Source organism: Petaurus breviceps, unplaced genomic scaffold, assembly GCF_028583685.1.
Source record: "Petaurus breviceps papuanus isolate PSGF00001 unplaced genomic scaffold, PetGlider_PUasm1.0 77, whole genome shotgun sequence".
Lineage (NCBI taxonomy): Eukaryota > Metazoa > Chordata > Mammalia > Diprotodontia > Petauridae > Petaurus > Petaurus breviceps.
Window position 1 is genome coordinate 13,049,200 of NW_027186492.1, and position 17,987 is coordinate 13,067,186.

General features: G+C 37.7%; 1 protein-coding gene and 1 pseudogene across 1 annotated transcript in view; both read left to right on the top strand.

Annotated features, from left to right (window-relative positions):
• LOC138175253 (small ribosomal subunit protein uS11m pseudogene) overlaps positions 1-1,852 on the top strand; it is a 2,078-nt pseudogene extending 226 nt beyond the window's left edge.
• The window catches only part of HEATR5A (HEAT repeat containing 5A), a 90,465-nt gene that overhangs the window by 48,903 nt on the left and 23,575 nt on the right, over positions 1-17,987 (top strand). The window contains exons 12-16 of the mRNA XM_069105988.1: positions 3,682-3,916; positions 5,294-5,539; positions 7,116-7,243; positions 12,971-13,118; positions 15,541-15,813. Coding sequence (XP_068962089.1) covers positions 3,682-3,916; positions 5,294-5,539; positions 7,116-7,243; positions 12,971-13,118; positions 15,541-15,813 — 1,030 coding nt within the window. The remainder of the gene's footprint in view (positions 1-3,681; positions 3,917-5,293; positions 5,540-7,115; positions 7,244-12,970; positions 13,119-15,540; positions 15,814-17,987) is intronic.

A 17,987-nucleotide genomic window follows, 5' to 3' on the forward strand; every position in this document is an offset into this window, starting at 1 on the left:
GTCAGTGTGGTTTACTCAATTCCTACAATTAACTACTCATGTTCTAACCCCATATGGGATTGTGACCCACAGTTTAAGAAGCGCTGATTTAGAGCGTTTTTTTACATGACTATAAATAACTTTGATTTCTTCCTCTGAAAACGCCTCTTCTTTGACTACTTATCAATTGGAAAATGATTTATATTCTTATAAATTAGACTCAGTTCTCTATGTATTAGAGAAAGGAGGGCTTTATCAGAGATAGCATAAAAATTATTTCCCAGCTTTCTCCTTTCCTTCTAACCTTGGTTACAATGATTTTGTTTGTGTAAAAACTTTTTTAACATAATCAAAATTCTCTATTTTACATCTCATAAAGCTGTCTATGTCTTGTTTGGTCATAAATTCTTTCCTTGTCCATAGATCTGACAGGTAAACGTTCTTTGTTTGTGGTATCAACCTTTCTATCTAAATCATGTACCCATTTTAACCTTATCGTGGTATATGGTATAAGATGTTAGACTGTGCTTAGTTTCTACCATACTGTTTTCCAGTTTTCCCAGCAGTTTTTGTCAATTACTGAATTCTTATCCCAAAAGTTTGGGTCTTTGGATTTATCCAACACAAGATTACTATGATCATTTATGACTCTGTGTTGTGTACCTAATCTATTCCACTGATCCACCACTCTATTTCTTAGCCAGTTTTGATGATTAATTCTTTTTAATTCAGTTTGAGATTTGATATGACTAGGCCACCTTCCTTCACATTTTTTCATTGTTTACCTTGATATTCTTTACCTTTTGTTCTTGATGAATTTCATTATTTTTTTCAACTCTGTAAAATAATTTTTTGATAGTTTTATTGGTATGACACTAAATAAGTTAATTTAGGTGTAATTGTCAGTTTTATTCTTTTGACCTGGCCTAATCATGAGCAGTTGATATTTTTCCAGTTATTTAGATCTGACTTTGTGTGAAAAATGTTTTGTAATTGCATTCATGTAGTTTCTGGGTTTGTTTTGGCACACCCTGGGCACCTGGGACGAAGCTCCTGGCGGTGCTCTCCACACCGGCACGCAGAGGCCCCAGGAGGTGGTGGAGAAGAGAGAGGTGGAAACAGAAGCAGAGCCTGGGGATGCCCAGAAACCTAGCAGGTTCAGCATCTTTCCTCCGCTTCTGGGTCAGGAGAGTTCCTTGACATGGGGAGTCAAGACATATGAAGAAATCCCAATAGCTCACATTAAAGCAACATATAACAACACACATATCCGGGTGGTCTCTTCCAAGAATGTGCCACTTGCCAGAACTTCTTGTGGCACCGAAGGGTTCAAAAATGCAAAAGAGACCACAGGGATTGCAGCACAAACTGCAGGCATTGCTGCAGCAGCGAAAGCCACAGCGGAGGGAGTGATGATCCATGTCAGAGTGGTGGTGAAAGGACCAGGGCGCTTATCTGCCATCAAGGGGTTGACCATGGGGGGCCTGGAGGTCATCTCAATCACAGACAATACCCCCATCCCACACAATGGTTGCCGCCCAAAAAAAGCCCGGAGGCTATGAAGAAAATCGTTGCCTGTCTTGAGACCTAGTTCCAGTTTTCACCTTTAGATTGACTTCAGAACAATGCAAAACTGTTCCCCACAGGACAGAACTCAGAGACTTGATTGATGAGCAAAAGTGAGGTGATTTTCCAATGATACATACAAGTACATTTGAACATATGCAGAAACTGCAGTGCTTATCACTGTGAGGCAGTGCCTCTTTTGGACAGGAGGGGGTGCTGCAGGTACACTTGTGGCAAGTGTCTCAGCTTGTCTTTGCACAGCCCTGACAAAATAAACTCTGTCTCACCTTAAAAAAAAAAAAAGAAAGTAACTAGTTTGGGGCGGCTAGGTGGTGCAGTAAATAGAGCACCGACCCTGGAATCAGTAGGACCTGAGTTCAAATGCGGCCTCAGACACATAACACAAAAATTAGCCGTGTGACCTTGGGCAAGTCACTTAACCTCAATTGCCCTCCAAAAAGCAAAAAAAAAAAAAAAAACCAGAAAGTAACTAGCTGGATGATCTTGACACAAAAGTATTTGAAATTGAAGGAAAAATGTTTGTACTTTGTCACTGTCCAATATGTACCATGATAAAAACCTGAACTGAACATTAAGGGATTCATTTGCGTATATGTAGATAACTATATATTTTGCCTTTTAAAATAGCTAATTTAACAGTTATACTTCTACCAGTATGAATGAGTTTAAATACGTGTACTCTGTGGATGTTCGATATATGTTTACAAAATTTAGTTTGTGGTGTTGAAAGAAAGAAATTAAACACTTTTTGTTGTTGTTAGACCATGCTCTAAAGCCTTTCTAACTTAGTTGAACTTACTAGAGTTTATGCTCCCATGGCATAGCCTTTTAGCATCCAGGACTACCTTCCCACCACAGTGAGACGTCAGAATAGGACTTTGTGGTAGACTTTATTTTTATAATCTAATCCTAGATATTGTTTCTAGGTAATGCTGCATACAGTTTGTGTCAAATTTTTCTAGTGATTTAGTGTCAAGTTTCAGCTGATTATAAGTAGACTTGGCTATTTTACTTTATCTTACTATACTGAACTTTTCAATTTGCTGCAATTTTGCTGTCAGACAGTTGACATAGTAGATCCATATGCAATCTTTTCCAAGTAACAGTAGCAATTCCTTACTCTAGAGTAAAATAAAGGAAACCCACAGAAGAAAATCAGGAAGAAAAATATTTTATTCAACTTGTATGGTCTTTGTGGCAGTATATGTGTGTATGTATATATATAGTCAAATGTACTCAAAAACAACAGTTTCTGTGTTCAAGTCAAATGTACTAAAAAACTAGTTTCCATGTTCATTGGGCTAGTAATATTTTATCTTTTTAATTTCCCTGATAAAGCCCTGTAATTTTCATTTGTTAATTTTCATTTGTTTTTGTCCTAAGACTCATACAAAAGCTAAGATTTTTGGCCTGTCTATACTGAATGTATCTGCAAACTGTGTTATTAAGAACTGGAACATCAAAATTGTATTCAGGCTCTTAATTTGGAAAAAGAAAGTCTCCACGATCACTTCTTTCTCAGAATTCTGTAAGGAACAGGAAATTAGTTTAGTTCCTCTGTTTTCAAAGTACTCTCAAATATCTGAGGTGTGATTTTGTAGTAAATAGAGGCCTCTGCCACAAGCTAACAGGTCTAGATCTGGAATGGAATCCTACAGATCAATCGTCTAGTTCCGCCTCTCATTTTATAGATGAGGAAATTTAGGCCTGAAGAGGTTCACTGATGTGCCCGGTGTCACACAGGTAGGAATACTAGAGCTGAAATTCAGACTCACATCCTTTGACTCAAAATCCAGTGCTTTTCCCATGGCGCCTCACTGACTTCTGAAAATCAGCTTCATTACATTTTAGTCAGACACTGTAGGCACATCTCAGGGATCTAAGTTTGGGCATGAAGATAGAAGAGGACCAGGTACTTGTCAAGTGCTTGCTACATACCAAGCACTGCACTAAGAGTTGGAGATAGAAGGAAGAAGTGAAAACAGCCCCTGCACTTATAGAGCTTACAGTCTTGAATACAGAATTTTCTCTCTAAAAGCTGTATCTCGGAGTATACTGTGGTAATTTTCAAGACCTCTTCAAGACTTTCCTAATGACAGGTTAACTTCACCACAGGTTTACATAATTGCTGTAGAGCGACAGAAAAAACAAACTGAGAAACAGAAGCAAACTATGAAGACTGCCAGCTCTGTGGAGGAAAATGCTAGAGATGTGTCATCTTCCATAGATGGACTTCTTGACTTAGTTCAAACAGATCTTGGAACACTAAGCAGACTCTGGCTTGCTGCCCTTCAAGATTTTGCTCTCCTAACTTTGCCTTCAGAGTTTGCTTCCCAACTTCCTCTTGAAGGTAAGATAGCAAATTCTTTTGATTATTAGTCCCTAATTTTCAGTAAACATAGTATTTTAAAAAATTTTTCTTCACCTGGTCATTCAATTCAATATGCATTTATTTTGACCTCTTAATTGCTGAATCTAAGGGGCTTTTTCTCAATCCTTATCCTCCTTAACCTGTAAGCAGCCTTTGAAACAGTCTTTCACCTTCTCCCTCACACTCTCTTTTCTCTAAGTTTCCTTAACATTGTTCTATCCTGGTTCTTCTCCTACCCATCTGGTTACTTCTTCTTAGTCTCTTTATCCAAGTCATGACCACTAATGGTGGATCCCACCCATACCTCTGTCCTGGGCCTTCTTCTATTCTCCCTCTATACCATTTTGCAGGGTGATCTCATTAATTCCATTGTATTCAGTTATCTCTATGCTGATGATTGTCAGATATACTTATCCATGCTTAATCCTTTGGCTAACCTTCCTACTTATATCTTCAGCTGCCTACTGGACATCTGCAACTAGATGTCCAATAGATATCTTAAACTCACTATGTCCAAAATAGAACTCAGTATCTTCCCTCACTTGTCCCCTCTTTTTTTCTTGCCTTTCATTGGGGAGGGTACTACCATCCTCACCCAGACTTATAACCTAGGTGTTATCTTCAACTCCTTTTCATAAGGTATATTTGTACCCTACCTGTGGTAGAATCTTCTGAACTTGTATTGATATAATCAGCCATAATCAGACATACTGTACCTTGACCTCATCATAATGATGTTATTTTGGTTCCCTTCAAGAATGAAGGCCAGCATGGACGGCTAGGTGGCATAGTGAGTAAAGCGCCGGCCTGGATGATTTTTATAAAGAAAAACCTTCCCAGGTGTGATTATAAAACCGTGAAGTCAGGGAGAAAAGATATATGGGAGATAATATAGGACAGAGTAATGGCTCTGCAGTTAAAGGATCTGGGCTCAAATACCTCCTCAGACACTTTATTACCTCTATGATGCAGAGCAAGTCTTTTAACCTTTCTGGGCCTCAGTTTCTTCCACTATAAAATGAAGGGTTTTGACTACATGACTTCTCTCCTTCATTCTAGCACAGGTTCTTTGATCCTATAAAAATCAGATTTTTCGTAACTTTAGACCAGTTTTGGGTCATAGTTATTTGAAAAGTTTATTTAGAATTATTCCTGTAGAATGTTCAGGCACATACACACACACACTTTAATGCATTGGTAGTTGTGATTTTTTTAAAGACTAAGCAGCCCTGGGTAGTGCTTGATATGTTTGTTATTAACTAAAAAGTTTTTAGCATACTGAAACTCATGGACTGTTATTTTGGGTGAAGATAGGTCTGAAACTAAAAATAATCACATTTGTTTTCCTTTTTGTAGGTGGAGCTTTCTACACTGCAGAGACTAGTGAAAATGCAAAGCTACACTATCATAATTCCTGGGCTCTGATCCTTCATGCTACTGCACTGTGGCTCACTAGCACCGGCTTCATTGTAGCTGACCCAGATGAAGGAGCAACTAATCTCTCAAGACCTGTAACGCCAACTACAATGTGTCAGGGTTCTTCTGGGTCAGCAGTGAAATCCCCTGAGGATGTTTATACAGACAGATTTCACCTTATCTTGGGTCAGTGACAGTATATGTAGACTGTTTGTAAGTTATACTTCATCTCAAATCTGCTCTCAGTAAATAGTGTAGTTAATTTTATTTCATTGACTTAAATTATTTCCCATGGTAACAGTAAAACTTATGAATTCCCAAGAATATGTATTGATATACTTGGTTTTTCAGCTCACTATTAGGATACAGGTTATTTTAGAAACCTATTAAGACTCTCAAAGTGTGATATTATAGCTATCATAAAATAGGTACTGAAAGCAACTGCCTTTAAGTATCTTAAGTGTAATAAGAGAAAACTGTTAACAAAATGGAGTAATCTATCTCTCTTAACTCAACTCCTAGACATTTTTTATGTATTTATTCCAGTATAGCTTTTAAGGAAGTTGGTTCTTGGGTACTTCTATTGAAAATCAAGGTGTATTTTGGATTCTAGTTTTTGTTTAGTCAGCAATCTTGAAACAAAATAGTAACTGATAATTTTCTAATTTTCTTCTGTCATTGTCATAGCTTTCAGCAAGATGAAGAATGACTAATAATTGCAAAGAGATGTGATTGTATTTCATGAGTCCTACAGTTCACTAAATCACTGATTTTAGTCTTTCTTGACCCAGGCAAGAAAATTAGGTTTTACTGGAGCAGTGCATGGTAATCTTCCATCTTTAAGTGTCTATACTATTCCTAAAGAGCTATTTTTAAATTGTTCAACTCTTCTATGTAAAGTAAACAATTTGACCAATTAGAAACAGTTAGAAAGACCTAATACTGAAGAGTTCATATCACATACTCTATATATTATGTTGACTGTCTTTAGTGCAGAAAAGATTGTTTACATACTGTATGCACATGCAACACTGTAATTTCTCTACTGCATTGCAGTTATTATATTTTACAAGGTAATATTGTTAGAATTTCTCATTGTGTATGCCCAAAATTGTGGGAAAGGCTGTTATATCTATGCATCTTTGGCAGTTTGAAGGATAGATTTTATTCTTTTGATGGTGTGAAGAGGAACTGTTTTTTAAAACCTAAGTTGGAAACTGCAACTACAAATAAAATTTTTTGGCATTTGTTTTTGGTTTTTAGCAATAAAGCATCATGGGCTGAGAATGCATTGGGGAAAAAAAGCTCCAAAAATTAGGTCTTATATAATATTGGATTTGGTAGAAATCTTTATTTTAACTTTAGGATTATGAGAGCTTTTATGAAATGTAGGCTTTAACATGAATTTAGAAAACTTAGAAATTTAGGGGGGAAATTTAAGTATATATATGTTTTACTTCTCTAGTGTAATTTTAGTTTCTGATCTCCCAGCAAAGAGATCTTAAGCTCCTCTACCCTTCAGAAAACAACTTTTGAGTATTAATAAACAGTTGTATAGTTTATATTTTCATTAGTTTAATTAATTGATCCACCTCTCAAAACCAAGTTATTTAACCTTTCTAGATTTCTGTTTTAACTGTGATTTATTTAAATGGTTATGTGGTAGACCGTCTTGTTTCATAATGTCATAGATCCTATATTTCTAAGCATTTGTTTTCATAATTTTACAAAATGGTTCTCATGGTTGTCTTTTTTTCTATAGGAATCAGTGTGGAATTTCTCTGTTCTCTGCGTTCAGATGCAACCATGGAAAGCATCACTGCTTGTTTACATGCACTACAGGCTTTACTAGATGTTCCTTGGCCTAGATCTAAAATTGGCAGTGATCAGGTAATCTATTCATTTGCTGTCATTGAATTCATGAATCAAGAAATTTGAGTTAAATTCCGAACTATAGCACTGACTTTCTGTGTAATCCATTAATATCATTTTGTATTATCAAAGCATTTACTAAGTTCCTGTCATCTTAATGCAAAGACCTTTGAAAAATTATATTGTTTTTGTGCTTGCTTCCTAAGGCCTAACAAAAAATACTGCCTCTCTCTACATCAGGTACTTTTTTCTGGAAATCTGTTTATTTTACAAGGATCTGTGATTTCAGTGCAGTCACTCCTTCCACTAACAGATCCCTTTACATCTTGACAGACAGTCTTCATAAGTTTCCCTGGCCTAAAAAAGCTATGGAACCACTATTTTAATGATGAACATTTCCAACTTAACTATGTTGCTTCTCAGACAAAGTATGTTTCCAGGCTCAATCTTGAAAGTTTTCATCTAGATATAAGCTATTAATGCTTTTGCTACGTGGCTTTTAAAAAACAGAACCGACTCTATGCCATTGGAGTTTGGCTCTTTAGAAAAAAGTCCCAAGAGTGAAAGTGGAACAAGAATGTTATAGTTTGGGGCGGCCAGGTGGCTCAGCGAGTAAGAGCATTAGCCCCAGTGTCGGGATGACCTGAGGATCGAATCTAGGCTCAGATACTCAGCACCACACCCAGAAATAACTGGCCATGTAACCTTGAGCAAGTTACTTAACCCCAATTGCTTTAAAAAAAAAAAAAGACTGTTATACTTAAAAAAACGACATTTGATCCAAGCTATTTATTGGCTACTTATCTAAGTAGGTTAACTAGGACATCTGCTTCCCCTGTTCTGCCCTTTAGCCAAATAGCTTATCAGTTTTAGAGTTCCCACTGATACTTTGGTGAAGAAGATGACATGATAACAAAAAAGTTTTAGTATTATCTTTCTAGTTCAGATCCATGCCTTCCTCTTACCTTAGTTGCTCATTATCACAAATAATCAAGAATTAGTGACTTAACTACAACTACTGAAAACATCAAAGTATTTTCAATTTTCTTACTGTGGTGAAAAGATAAATTCAGCCTAATTTCTTGTATTATTGGAACTGAAAATATACAGCTAAACAAAATTTCACTAGCTTACCTCCCCAGTTTATCATTAGAAGACCTATTACCTAGTCTCATACATGTCGTTCTCAGCATTGAGTTCCAGTCTTTGTGTGTGTGTGGGTGTGTGGGTGTGTATGTGTGTGGGTGTGGGTGTGGGTGGGTGGGTGTTAAGTGTGTTGAGGCCGGAACCAAGAACTTGGGTCCTCCTGACTCCGGGCAGGCACTTTATTCACTGCACCACCTAGCCTCCCAGTCTTTTTTTTTTTTTTAATGTTAAAATCTAGGTTTATTGGTTAGTGAAATAAAAGTATATAACTATAGTACAAGCATAAATAAGTACGTAGGAAAACTTCAGATAAAATCCTCTGTTGGGGGAAAGATTAATTAATGCTTGGGGAACACTTTTCCAGCAAGACTGAAAATCTTTTTTTTTTTTTTATCAAATGCTTTATTAACTTCTAGTTTACATCATTCATTGCTGCAAGATTTTGAGTTACAAATTTTCTCCCTGTTTTTCCCCTACCCAAAATAGCGATCCTCCTCCAATCTACTCTCTCCTATATTTTCTCCAATCTACTCTCTCCTATATCTTCTCCTCCAATCTACTCTCTCCTATATCTTCTCCTCCAATCTACTCTCTCCTATATCTTCTCCTCCAATCTACTCTCTCCTATATCTTCTCCCATACCCCCTCCGACTTTCCAGTAGTGCACAGTGGATCTCAATGCCCCAGTGTCTGTCTTATTTCCCAGTTACATATAAAATATTATTAATAATAGTATATATATATATATATATTTTTTTTTTTTTAACACTTGATTTTAAAACTTTGAATTCCAGATTCATTCCCTGCCTCCCTTGTCACCCACCCTTGCTGGGAAGATAAGCAATTCAGTATAGGTTGTACATGTGTAGCTATGCAAAACATTTCTATAGTGGATATATTGTAAAAGACTGACTATATTTACCTCCCTCCTATCCCACCTCCCACTTGTTCTATTCTCTACTTTGATCTTGTCCCTTTTCAAAAGTGGGTGCTTCCAAATTTCCCCCCCCCAGCCTGCCCTCCATTCCGTCATCCCCCCTCTCATCCCCTCCCCCCTACTCTCCTGGAGGGTGAGATACCCTATTTAGTATGCATGTCATTCCCTCCGTAAGCCAAATTCAATGAGAATAAGGTTGACCCATTCCCTTTTGCCTTGCTGTTATAAATATTGTGGTTGTTCAGTTGTAAAAATATATATATATATATTCCTAGGAGTTTTCTTTTTGGGACTTTTTCAGGAGGTGATTGGTGGATTTTTTCAACCTCTGTTTTGCCCTCTGGTTCTAAAACATCAGAGCAATTTTCCTTGAGAATTTCTTGAAGGATGATTTCTAGGTCCTTTTTTTGATCATGGCTTTCAGGTAGTCCAGTAATTTTTAAATTATCTTTCCTGGATCTATTTTCCAGGTCAGAGGTTTTCCCAATAAGATATTTCACATTGCCTTCTATTTTTTCATTCGTTTGGATCTGTTTAATAGTATCTTGATTTCTCATAAAGTCACTAGCTTCCATTTGCTCCAGTCTAATTCTGAAGGATGATTCTCTTCAGTGAGATTTTGAGATTCATTTTCCATATGGTAAATTTGGCTTTTTAAGGCATTCTTCACCTCATTGCCTTTTTGAGCCTCTTTTGCCATTTGAGTTAGTCTATTTTTTTTTTTAAGCAATCAGGGTTAAGTAACTTGCTCAAGGTTACACGGCCAGTTATTTCTGGCTGTGGTGCTAAGTATCTACACCTGGATTTGATCCCCAGGTCATCCCGACACTGGAGCCGGTGCTCTTACTCGCTGTGTTCTTACTCACTGTACTACCTGGCCTCCCCGTTAGTCTATTTTTTAAGGTGTTATTTTCTTCAGTCAGGTTGTTGACTCTCATTTCATAATTTTCTTGCATCATTCTCATTTCTCTTCCCTTTCCTCCACTTCTCTTATTTGGTTTTCAAAATCCTTCAGGTCCTCTATGGCTTGTAAACAGCTCATATTTTTGTTGGAAGCTTTTGGTGCAGGAGTTCTGACTTTGCTGTCTTCCTCCTGTTCCATCCTTTGATCCTTTTTGTCCCCAAAATAGGAGTGTAAAGTTGGGTTGCTCTGCTTGCTTTGCTTCCCTTGTTTGCTCATGTTGCCACTCAATTACTTGACTTTTGGGCTCTTTGCCACAGTAGAACTCTGCTTCCAAAGAGGAGAGCTTTGTCCCAAATCACTGGGGTTTCACAGCTGCTGGAGCTATTAGTTAGCTGCCCTCTCTGAAGCCTCCATGCGCTCTGGCAAGTTGGTCGCACACCCTAGGACCTCCATCCTAGACAGCAATCCAGATCCAAGCAGGTTAAAGCAAGAGTGATTACCCCTCAGACTGGTTGCGTGGTCCCCCTACAGTCTGCAGGCCAGGAGCTGAAGCTGCCACGTGGCTGCAGCTGCCCGGCTGCTGCACCTCAGCTGCTTCTCACCCCCAGGGGCAAAGATCGACAGCACTTCCAAACTACTGGATCCCAAAGTCTACACTGCACTGACCTCTCACTTTTTCCTTAGCATCTATGTGTTAATAATTCTGGAAACCGCCACAGCTGCTGGTGATCTGAAGTCCCTCCAGCTGGTGATTGGTCAAGCCCACCCTGAGGCTAAAACTTCCAGCTCAAGAGGGTCTGGGCTCAGCTCCCAGAGCACTGTGCTGGCCACTTCCTGCCAGCCTGTTGGGCTGTCCTCCGTGAGAGGTTAGCTTCTCTGTGTCATTTTGTCGGTTCTGTAGCTCCCAAGTTTCTTCAGAGTCACCTTTTACATGAATTGGAGGACGTGGAAGCCAGAGCCCCTAGGAAGTCCTGTTTCTACTCCACCATCTTGACTCTGGCCCTGAGTTCCAGTCTTAATTATTTACTTATCCTTCATTCTTTACTATTATCAGAAAATATTAATATATTTGATGTCAAGATCATTGATTACTAATTATTTTTCTTTAAAAATTTTAAATGCTATCCAGTGATTTTCCTCTTCTCTTTTCACAGTATGAGTTCTTATGCTAATAGCATTTTGGCTATTGTAATAATAAGGTGTATCAAATGTAAAGTGTGCATTTATTTGTTTAGAAATTAAATCTTTTAGGGGCGGCCAGGTGGCTCAGCAAGTAAGTGCACCAGCCCCAGTGTCGGGATGACCGGGGGATTGAATCCGGGCTCAGATACTAAGCACCACACCCAGAAATAACTGGCCGTCTAACCTTCAGCAATTTACTTAACCCCAATTGCTTTAAAAAAAAAAAAGAAATTATATCTTTTTTAAAAATTTCATATCTATATCTTATTGGTCCTTATTTTTTTATACTTAAAAACAGGGACCTAATTTGGCAGCCAAAAAAAAATTAGACTAATCATATCTGAATTTCACTCTTTTCCCAGAATTGAGTACCAGCAAAGATATATCTAATGGTCTCATGCTTCTGCTTGCTCTTTGTCCTGTTGTATTGGTATCTTCTGGTTTTGTGACAGTGAATGGATAAGGAAGAATAGAGAAGAGAAAAGCAAGGAGTGATAATTTTTTTTTATTTTAAATCATTTAAACTTATAAGTTGATTCATGGGGATTTTAGCTAGAAAATTGTTACATGATGTTTATAAGCATTTGCAAATATGCTGAAATCAGATAAACCTGTATCTTTCCTAACTACTATGGTGTGTCTTTCCATTAAGGTTAATGAAGGAGCTGCTTAAAAGGAAACTTTGCCATGGTTAAAGAATGAAAAGAACACAGGAGGGAGTAGTACTTGTATAGTCTCTAGTGTTTACAAACTTGGAATTGTGTGTATATGTTTATACACACACACATTTGGGAAAAGACCTAATGAAGATAGAAAAGTTTAAAGGGAAATATTATTTTATAATGACATGTAAATTTTTTTTCTTTTTATTCCTTTTTCTTGAGTTTTCTCAGAACCGTATATGGTTCCTTTAGAGAAATTAAATGAAGGAAACTCAGGTACCCAGAGGGGGTTGTTGATATTCCAAATCTTATGTCATCTTAGCCTTGTAAGAGCTTCTAACATTTTTGAAGAAAAGTCTAGAATTAGGTTTTTGGTTTGAAGCAAACATTGTTGTATGTGTAACCACATATTTCAGGAAGTAACCATTCTCATTTTTGCTTCTGCACTAGCTGCTTAAATGTGTTTATATTACCATTCTCATTTTTGCTTCTGCACTAGCTGCTTAAATGTGTTTATATTAATTCCAGTATTAGAACCACTGAATGTAATTAATTTTATTATGCGTTAGTGATTCCATAATTAACACTGACTTAGTTTTATATGGGATTTTTCCAGAGATTCTTAATGTTATTGAGTTCATCAGTGTTTTATTATGAAATGGGCCTTCTTTGTTTTGAAATAAAGAACCAAGTATTTTTCATCTGAAATTAAACAGCTTTCTGACACTTTGGTGGTTTCCACTGGGTTAATCAACCTACTTATATAGATTCCTGTTTTTGCCTGATTATGTACTGCATTTTCTAAATTTGACTATACTATTTTAATTTTAGTATTTTTTTCCAAATACTAAAATAAAAAAATAAACAGCCTGTTTGCTCATGTGAATTTCAACACAAAATACTCTCTGCCACAGGACTTAGGAGTCGAGTTGCTGAATGTACTCCATCGAGTAATACTGACTAGAGAGTCACCTTCTATTCAGCTAGCTTCACTTGAAGTTGTAAGACAAATCATCTGTGCAGCCCAAGAACATGTAAAGGAAAAGAGGAGAAGTGCAGAAGGTGAGTATCAGAAAACTGAAAACTGATCACAGAGCATCATCAGAAAAGGGCATTATATCCTCTTGGGAAAACATAAATAGATAAATCAGGGCAGCTAGGTGGCGCAGTGAGTAGAGCACCAGCCCTGGAGTCAGGAGGACCTGAGTTCAAATTTGGCCTCAGACACTTAACACAAAAAACTAGCCGTGTGACCTTGGGCAAGTCACTTAATGCAATTGACCTGCCCTCCCCCCTCCAAAAAGAAAAAAAAAAGAAATAGATAAATTAGTACAAGATGAATACAGAGTCAATCTGAAAGTGGGGGTGGGGCAAAGGAATCAGGAAGGTCTTCCTAGGAGGCAGCACTAGAGCCAAGTTACTGGGAAAGGTAGGGATTTAACAAGGTTCAATTATGGACAAAATTCATTTCAGGCATCCTGCATTCTCTCAATGAATTTCATCAATTCCAGTGTATTACCTTGTCATCATTCTGCAGATGACTCCCAGGTATATATTTCTAACCCTATAAAACTCTTTGTTCCTGGTCCTCCCCTACCTGCAACTGGCTACACCCCATTCAGACCACTTGCCTGCTCACACCACTTGAATGAGAAGGGAGTCATCAATTCTGTTCCTTCCTCTGAGAGAGAGGCTCACCAGGTCTTATGCCTTGCCCTGCCTCTGACTGCCAGACCCCTAGGCACTGTAGTCTTCTTACCTACTGATGTAACCTATGGACACTTCAGCCTTACCATCAGCCTGGACTCTCTATCCTTAAGACTTTTAGGCCTTGTCATCTCCCCAGCAGCCAAACTTGTCAATAGCTATTTCCAACTGGATGTCCCATAGGCCTCTTCAACTCATATGTCCAGAATTGAATTCATTTTCTTTCCCCTCAAATCTTACTACCCTCCCTGAGTATCTTGTTTCTATTAAGTGAACCACCACATTTCAAGTCTTCCAGGTTTCCATCCTGAGTTATTTTTGATTCTTCCTTCACCCTCACTCCCCATTTGCACTCATTTACCAGTTTTCATCTGTTCTACCTCTAATACACCCTTGCATCTTTTCCCTTCTCTTTATTCATAAAGCCGTTATCCTCATCACCCCTTGACTGGATTATTACAACAACCTCCTAATTGGTCTCCCTACTTCTAATCTCTCTAATATAGCCTCCACACAGTTGCTAATTTGATATCCTAAAGCATAGTTTTGACCATAGCATTCCACTGTTCAAGAAGCTTTAAAACCTCCCTTTTGCCTTTAAGATAAAATAGAAAATTACCTGGTAAGTATTTAAAGCTATGTTTGAATACCCCCTAGCTAAAAGTAACACAGTCCCTGCTGTCAAAGAGCTCCCTTTCTAAGGAGGAAAACAAAGCAGCTACATGGCACAGTAGATGGAGTGCTGGACCTGGAGTCAGGAAGACTTGAGTTCAGATTCACCCTTACTAGCTGTATGACCCTGGGCAAGTCACTTAACTTCTGTCCACTTCAGTTTCCTCAACTGTAAAATAAAGATAATAACAGCACCTCCCAGGTTTGTTGTATCAAATGAAATAATATCTATAAAGCACTTGATAAATGCTTGTTGCCTTTGCCAGTATAGACAAGGTCCCTGTAACCTCTAATTCATCTCTACAGTTTAATTTTGGCCCCTGTACTTGGGGGATATGAAAATACTAGTTTATAGATCAATTAAAATTTTAATAAATGTTGAAGAAGGGGCGGCTAGGTGGCACAGTGAGTAAAGCACCAGCCCCGGAGTCAGGAGGACCTGAGTTCGGTTCCGGCCTCAGACACTTAACACCCACACAAAAAAACTACCCATGTAACCTTGGGCAAGTTACTTAACCCCAATTGCCCTCCAAAAGGCAAAAAAATATTAAAAATAAAAATAAATAAATGTTGAAGAAATGATCTATTTAATACAGTACTGTTTTGGCTACTGGTGCTCACTTGCATTATTGGAAAGTACTGGTGAAAATCTTTAGGCCGGCACAAGTTTTGGCATGCTGATAAAGCTAAATCACTTATCTTCAGGTCTGCAAAGTGCCCTCTTAGTGGGATAATCACATACCTCCAGAATGACTCATGAAAGTTATGAGTGAAATTGACTTTGAAAATATTTTTCAGATTTTTATGAAGCATTCCCAGCCTGTTCCAGTTCTGCAGTCTTCACTTAGCTATCAGGCTTTAAATGAGATCGAAGCTGTTTCTAGAGCAATCTCAGTAACTTTGCTTTCTTATCCTCCTACCCTTCTTCCTGCTTGGTCATTTAATTAGAAAATATTTTAAAGCATCCAATGTAACTACTGAAACTTAATTTTAAATGATGAGACCTGTTAGTTCCGTGATTGCACTTTGTTTCAGACATGGCAAATTTACTTTAGCAAACCAAAAGCTGGAATATTTGTCAAACCTTAATCCTTATCCCTTGTAGTTGATGATGGAGCTGCTGAAAAGGAAACCCTACCAGAATTTGGAGAAGGTAAAGACACAGGAGGACTGATACCTGGAAGATCTCTGGTGTTTGCGACGTTGGAGCTGTGTGTGTGCATTCTGGTCCGACAGCTTCCCGAGTTAAACCCTAAACTGACAGGCAGTCCGGGAGTAAAAGCTGCAAAAGCACAGGCTCTTTCAGAGGATGGAAATAAATTGGTTTCAGCAGCATTAATTATCCTCTCTGAACTTCCTGGAGTGTGCTCTCCTGAAGGTAGGATATGAGATGTGATTTTCTTATATGTATTGGGAGGTGGGAAATAGTATTAAGAGATAATCAAGTGTAGATGCTAATCTCTTTGTTAAACTAGTTTGAAAGCCAAAGACCCAGCTATTGTTTTCAATCCTTTAACAATGTGACATTCTAATAATTACTGTAGCAAAATGTTGGGGGGAAAATGGTTATTTTTTACGAAGAGCAGAAGATTGATCAAGTTTCCCATAATTGAAAATCTTTTTTTAATGAATGAATGACAGTCATTGACATATAAAATGGCACAGTTGGGTAGTTTACTGTTTTATAATCTTATATTGTACATACTCTAATGTCCCAGCCTTGAATGGGAGTAAAATTTTGACATTACATTCATTTCACTTTGGATCCAAATCATGGGTTTTTTTTAAAATCTGTCTGAATATCTTATTATCAATAATTACAACATTGAAACATTAAAAATTACTTTAATTCTAATAGAGAAGGTAAAATTTAAAATAAACTTTAAATTTTCCCCATTATTTGCCTTTATTTTAGAAACAAATCTTTAATCTAAATTATATTAGTCTTGCTAACTACTGGCCTAGAGTGACATAAATTACCTTTGTATGCATGCAATTCTTACCTATAAAATTTAAAGCCCAATAAATTGGTATTAAAAGAACCCATGATTAAACAACAGTGGCTTTAAAGCTCTTTACAATTTGTATTATCCACATTTGATCTTTACAACAACCTTGGGAGGTAGGTATTATTATTATTATTATCCCAATTTATAGATGAAGAAACTGAGGCAGGAGCAGAGGTTAAATGTTTTGCCCAAGGTCACATGGCTAGTAAGTATTTAAGGAAGTATTCAAATACCAGTCTTCCTGGCTCCAGCACATATAGACATACCTCTTAAAATCCTTCAGACCCAATCCAGGTGCCACCTCATCAATGAAGCATTTTTTCTTATCTCTCAACAGGAAATAGCCTCTCCCTTATGGAACTCTCGTAGCATTTTGTGCCATTTCTGTGCACCTCTTCTGTATTCTAATTTGTGTTACATACATCCGTGTCCCTATCTTCTTTCCTTCTCAGTTTTAATCTCCTTGAACCATAAAGATTTATTCAATTCTATACTCAAGAGTACACAGCTCATTGTCTTAGTAGACGCTCAGTTTTTTCTTTTTTTTTTTTTTAAAGCAATCGGGGTTAAGTAACTTGCTCAAGGTTACGCGGCCAGTTATTTCTGGGTGTGGTGCTGAGTATCTGAGCCCGGATTTGATCCAGGTCATCCCAACACTGGAGACGGTGCTCTTACTCGCTGAGCCACCTGGCCGCCCCTCAGTTTTTTCTTAACTGATTTGAAATCCAGGTTCTCCCCATAATTAAAGGCCCAGCTCAACTCAGGTCTCCTTTGGGAAACCCATATTAATGTTTGCTATATTTAACTCTTATTATACTTATTATCTATAACCACACAGTTAAACTGTCATAATCTCTAATTTTATGCTGCTATGTTCTCTGATTGTTTCACATATGTCTTAACAGTGGTATGAAATTGTTTGTCTAAAGAGAAAAACCAGTTGCTTCTTCACTCTGACTCTTACTTCCTCCTATGGATAGATCCCCATTCCCAGCTTCTCCCTTCAGGAGTCCCTGGGCTTAAGAAGAGTCACTGCTTTTCTTAGATTCTGGGAGGGGAAAAGATGAGGCTATTTATCTTTCTTCTGAAGAAAGAACAATGGGAAAGAATTGCCTGAGACCCCTGCCTAGTGGGGGGAGGGATCTTCCAACTTTTCCCACCACACTTCTGGGTTCATTTGTGCTCAGTGGAATACTTGTTCTGAATTCGTAGTGTTCTCTGCTTTGGGGGTACTTAATAATCTATCAATAAAAATTTTGAATTGTTTACCTTTCTTTGTGTCCCCTGTGCCTAGCATAGTGCCTGGCCTATAAGTGCCTGGCTTATTAGATGCTTTTTGATTGATTGATCTAGCCCCAAGGTGATTGAAATCCTAGCCATTAAAGGTTTTCCTTTTCTTTCTCTGGGTAGCTGAATTTAGTCTCCCTTTTGGTTGCTTTTGAGCAAGTTAAATACAGAGTAGTAATGCACAGTCCTAGCTTAAGAGCTAAGCTTAAGGGCTTTTATAGACTAGGTGGAAAATATGGAAACTATACTTTCAAGA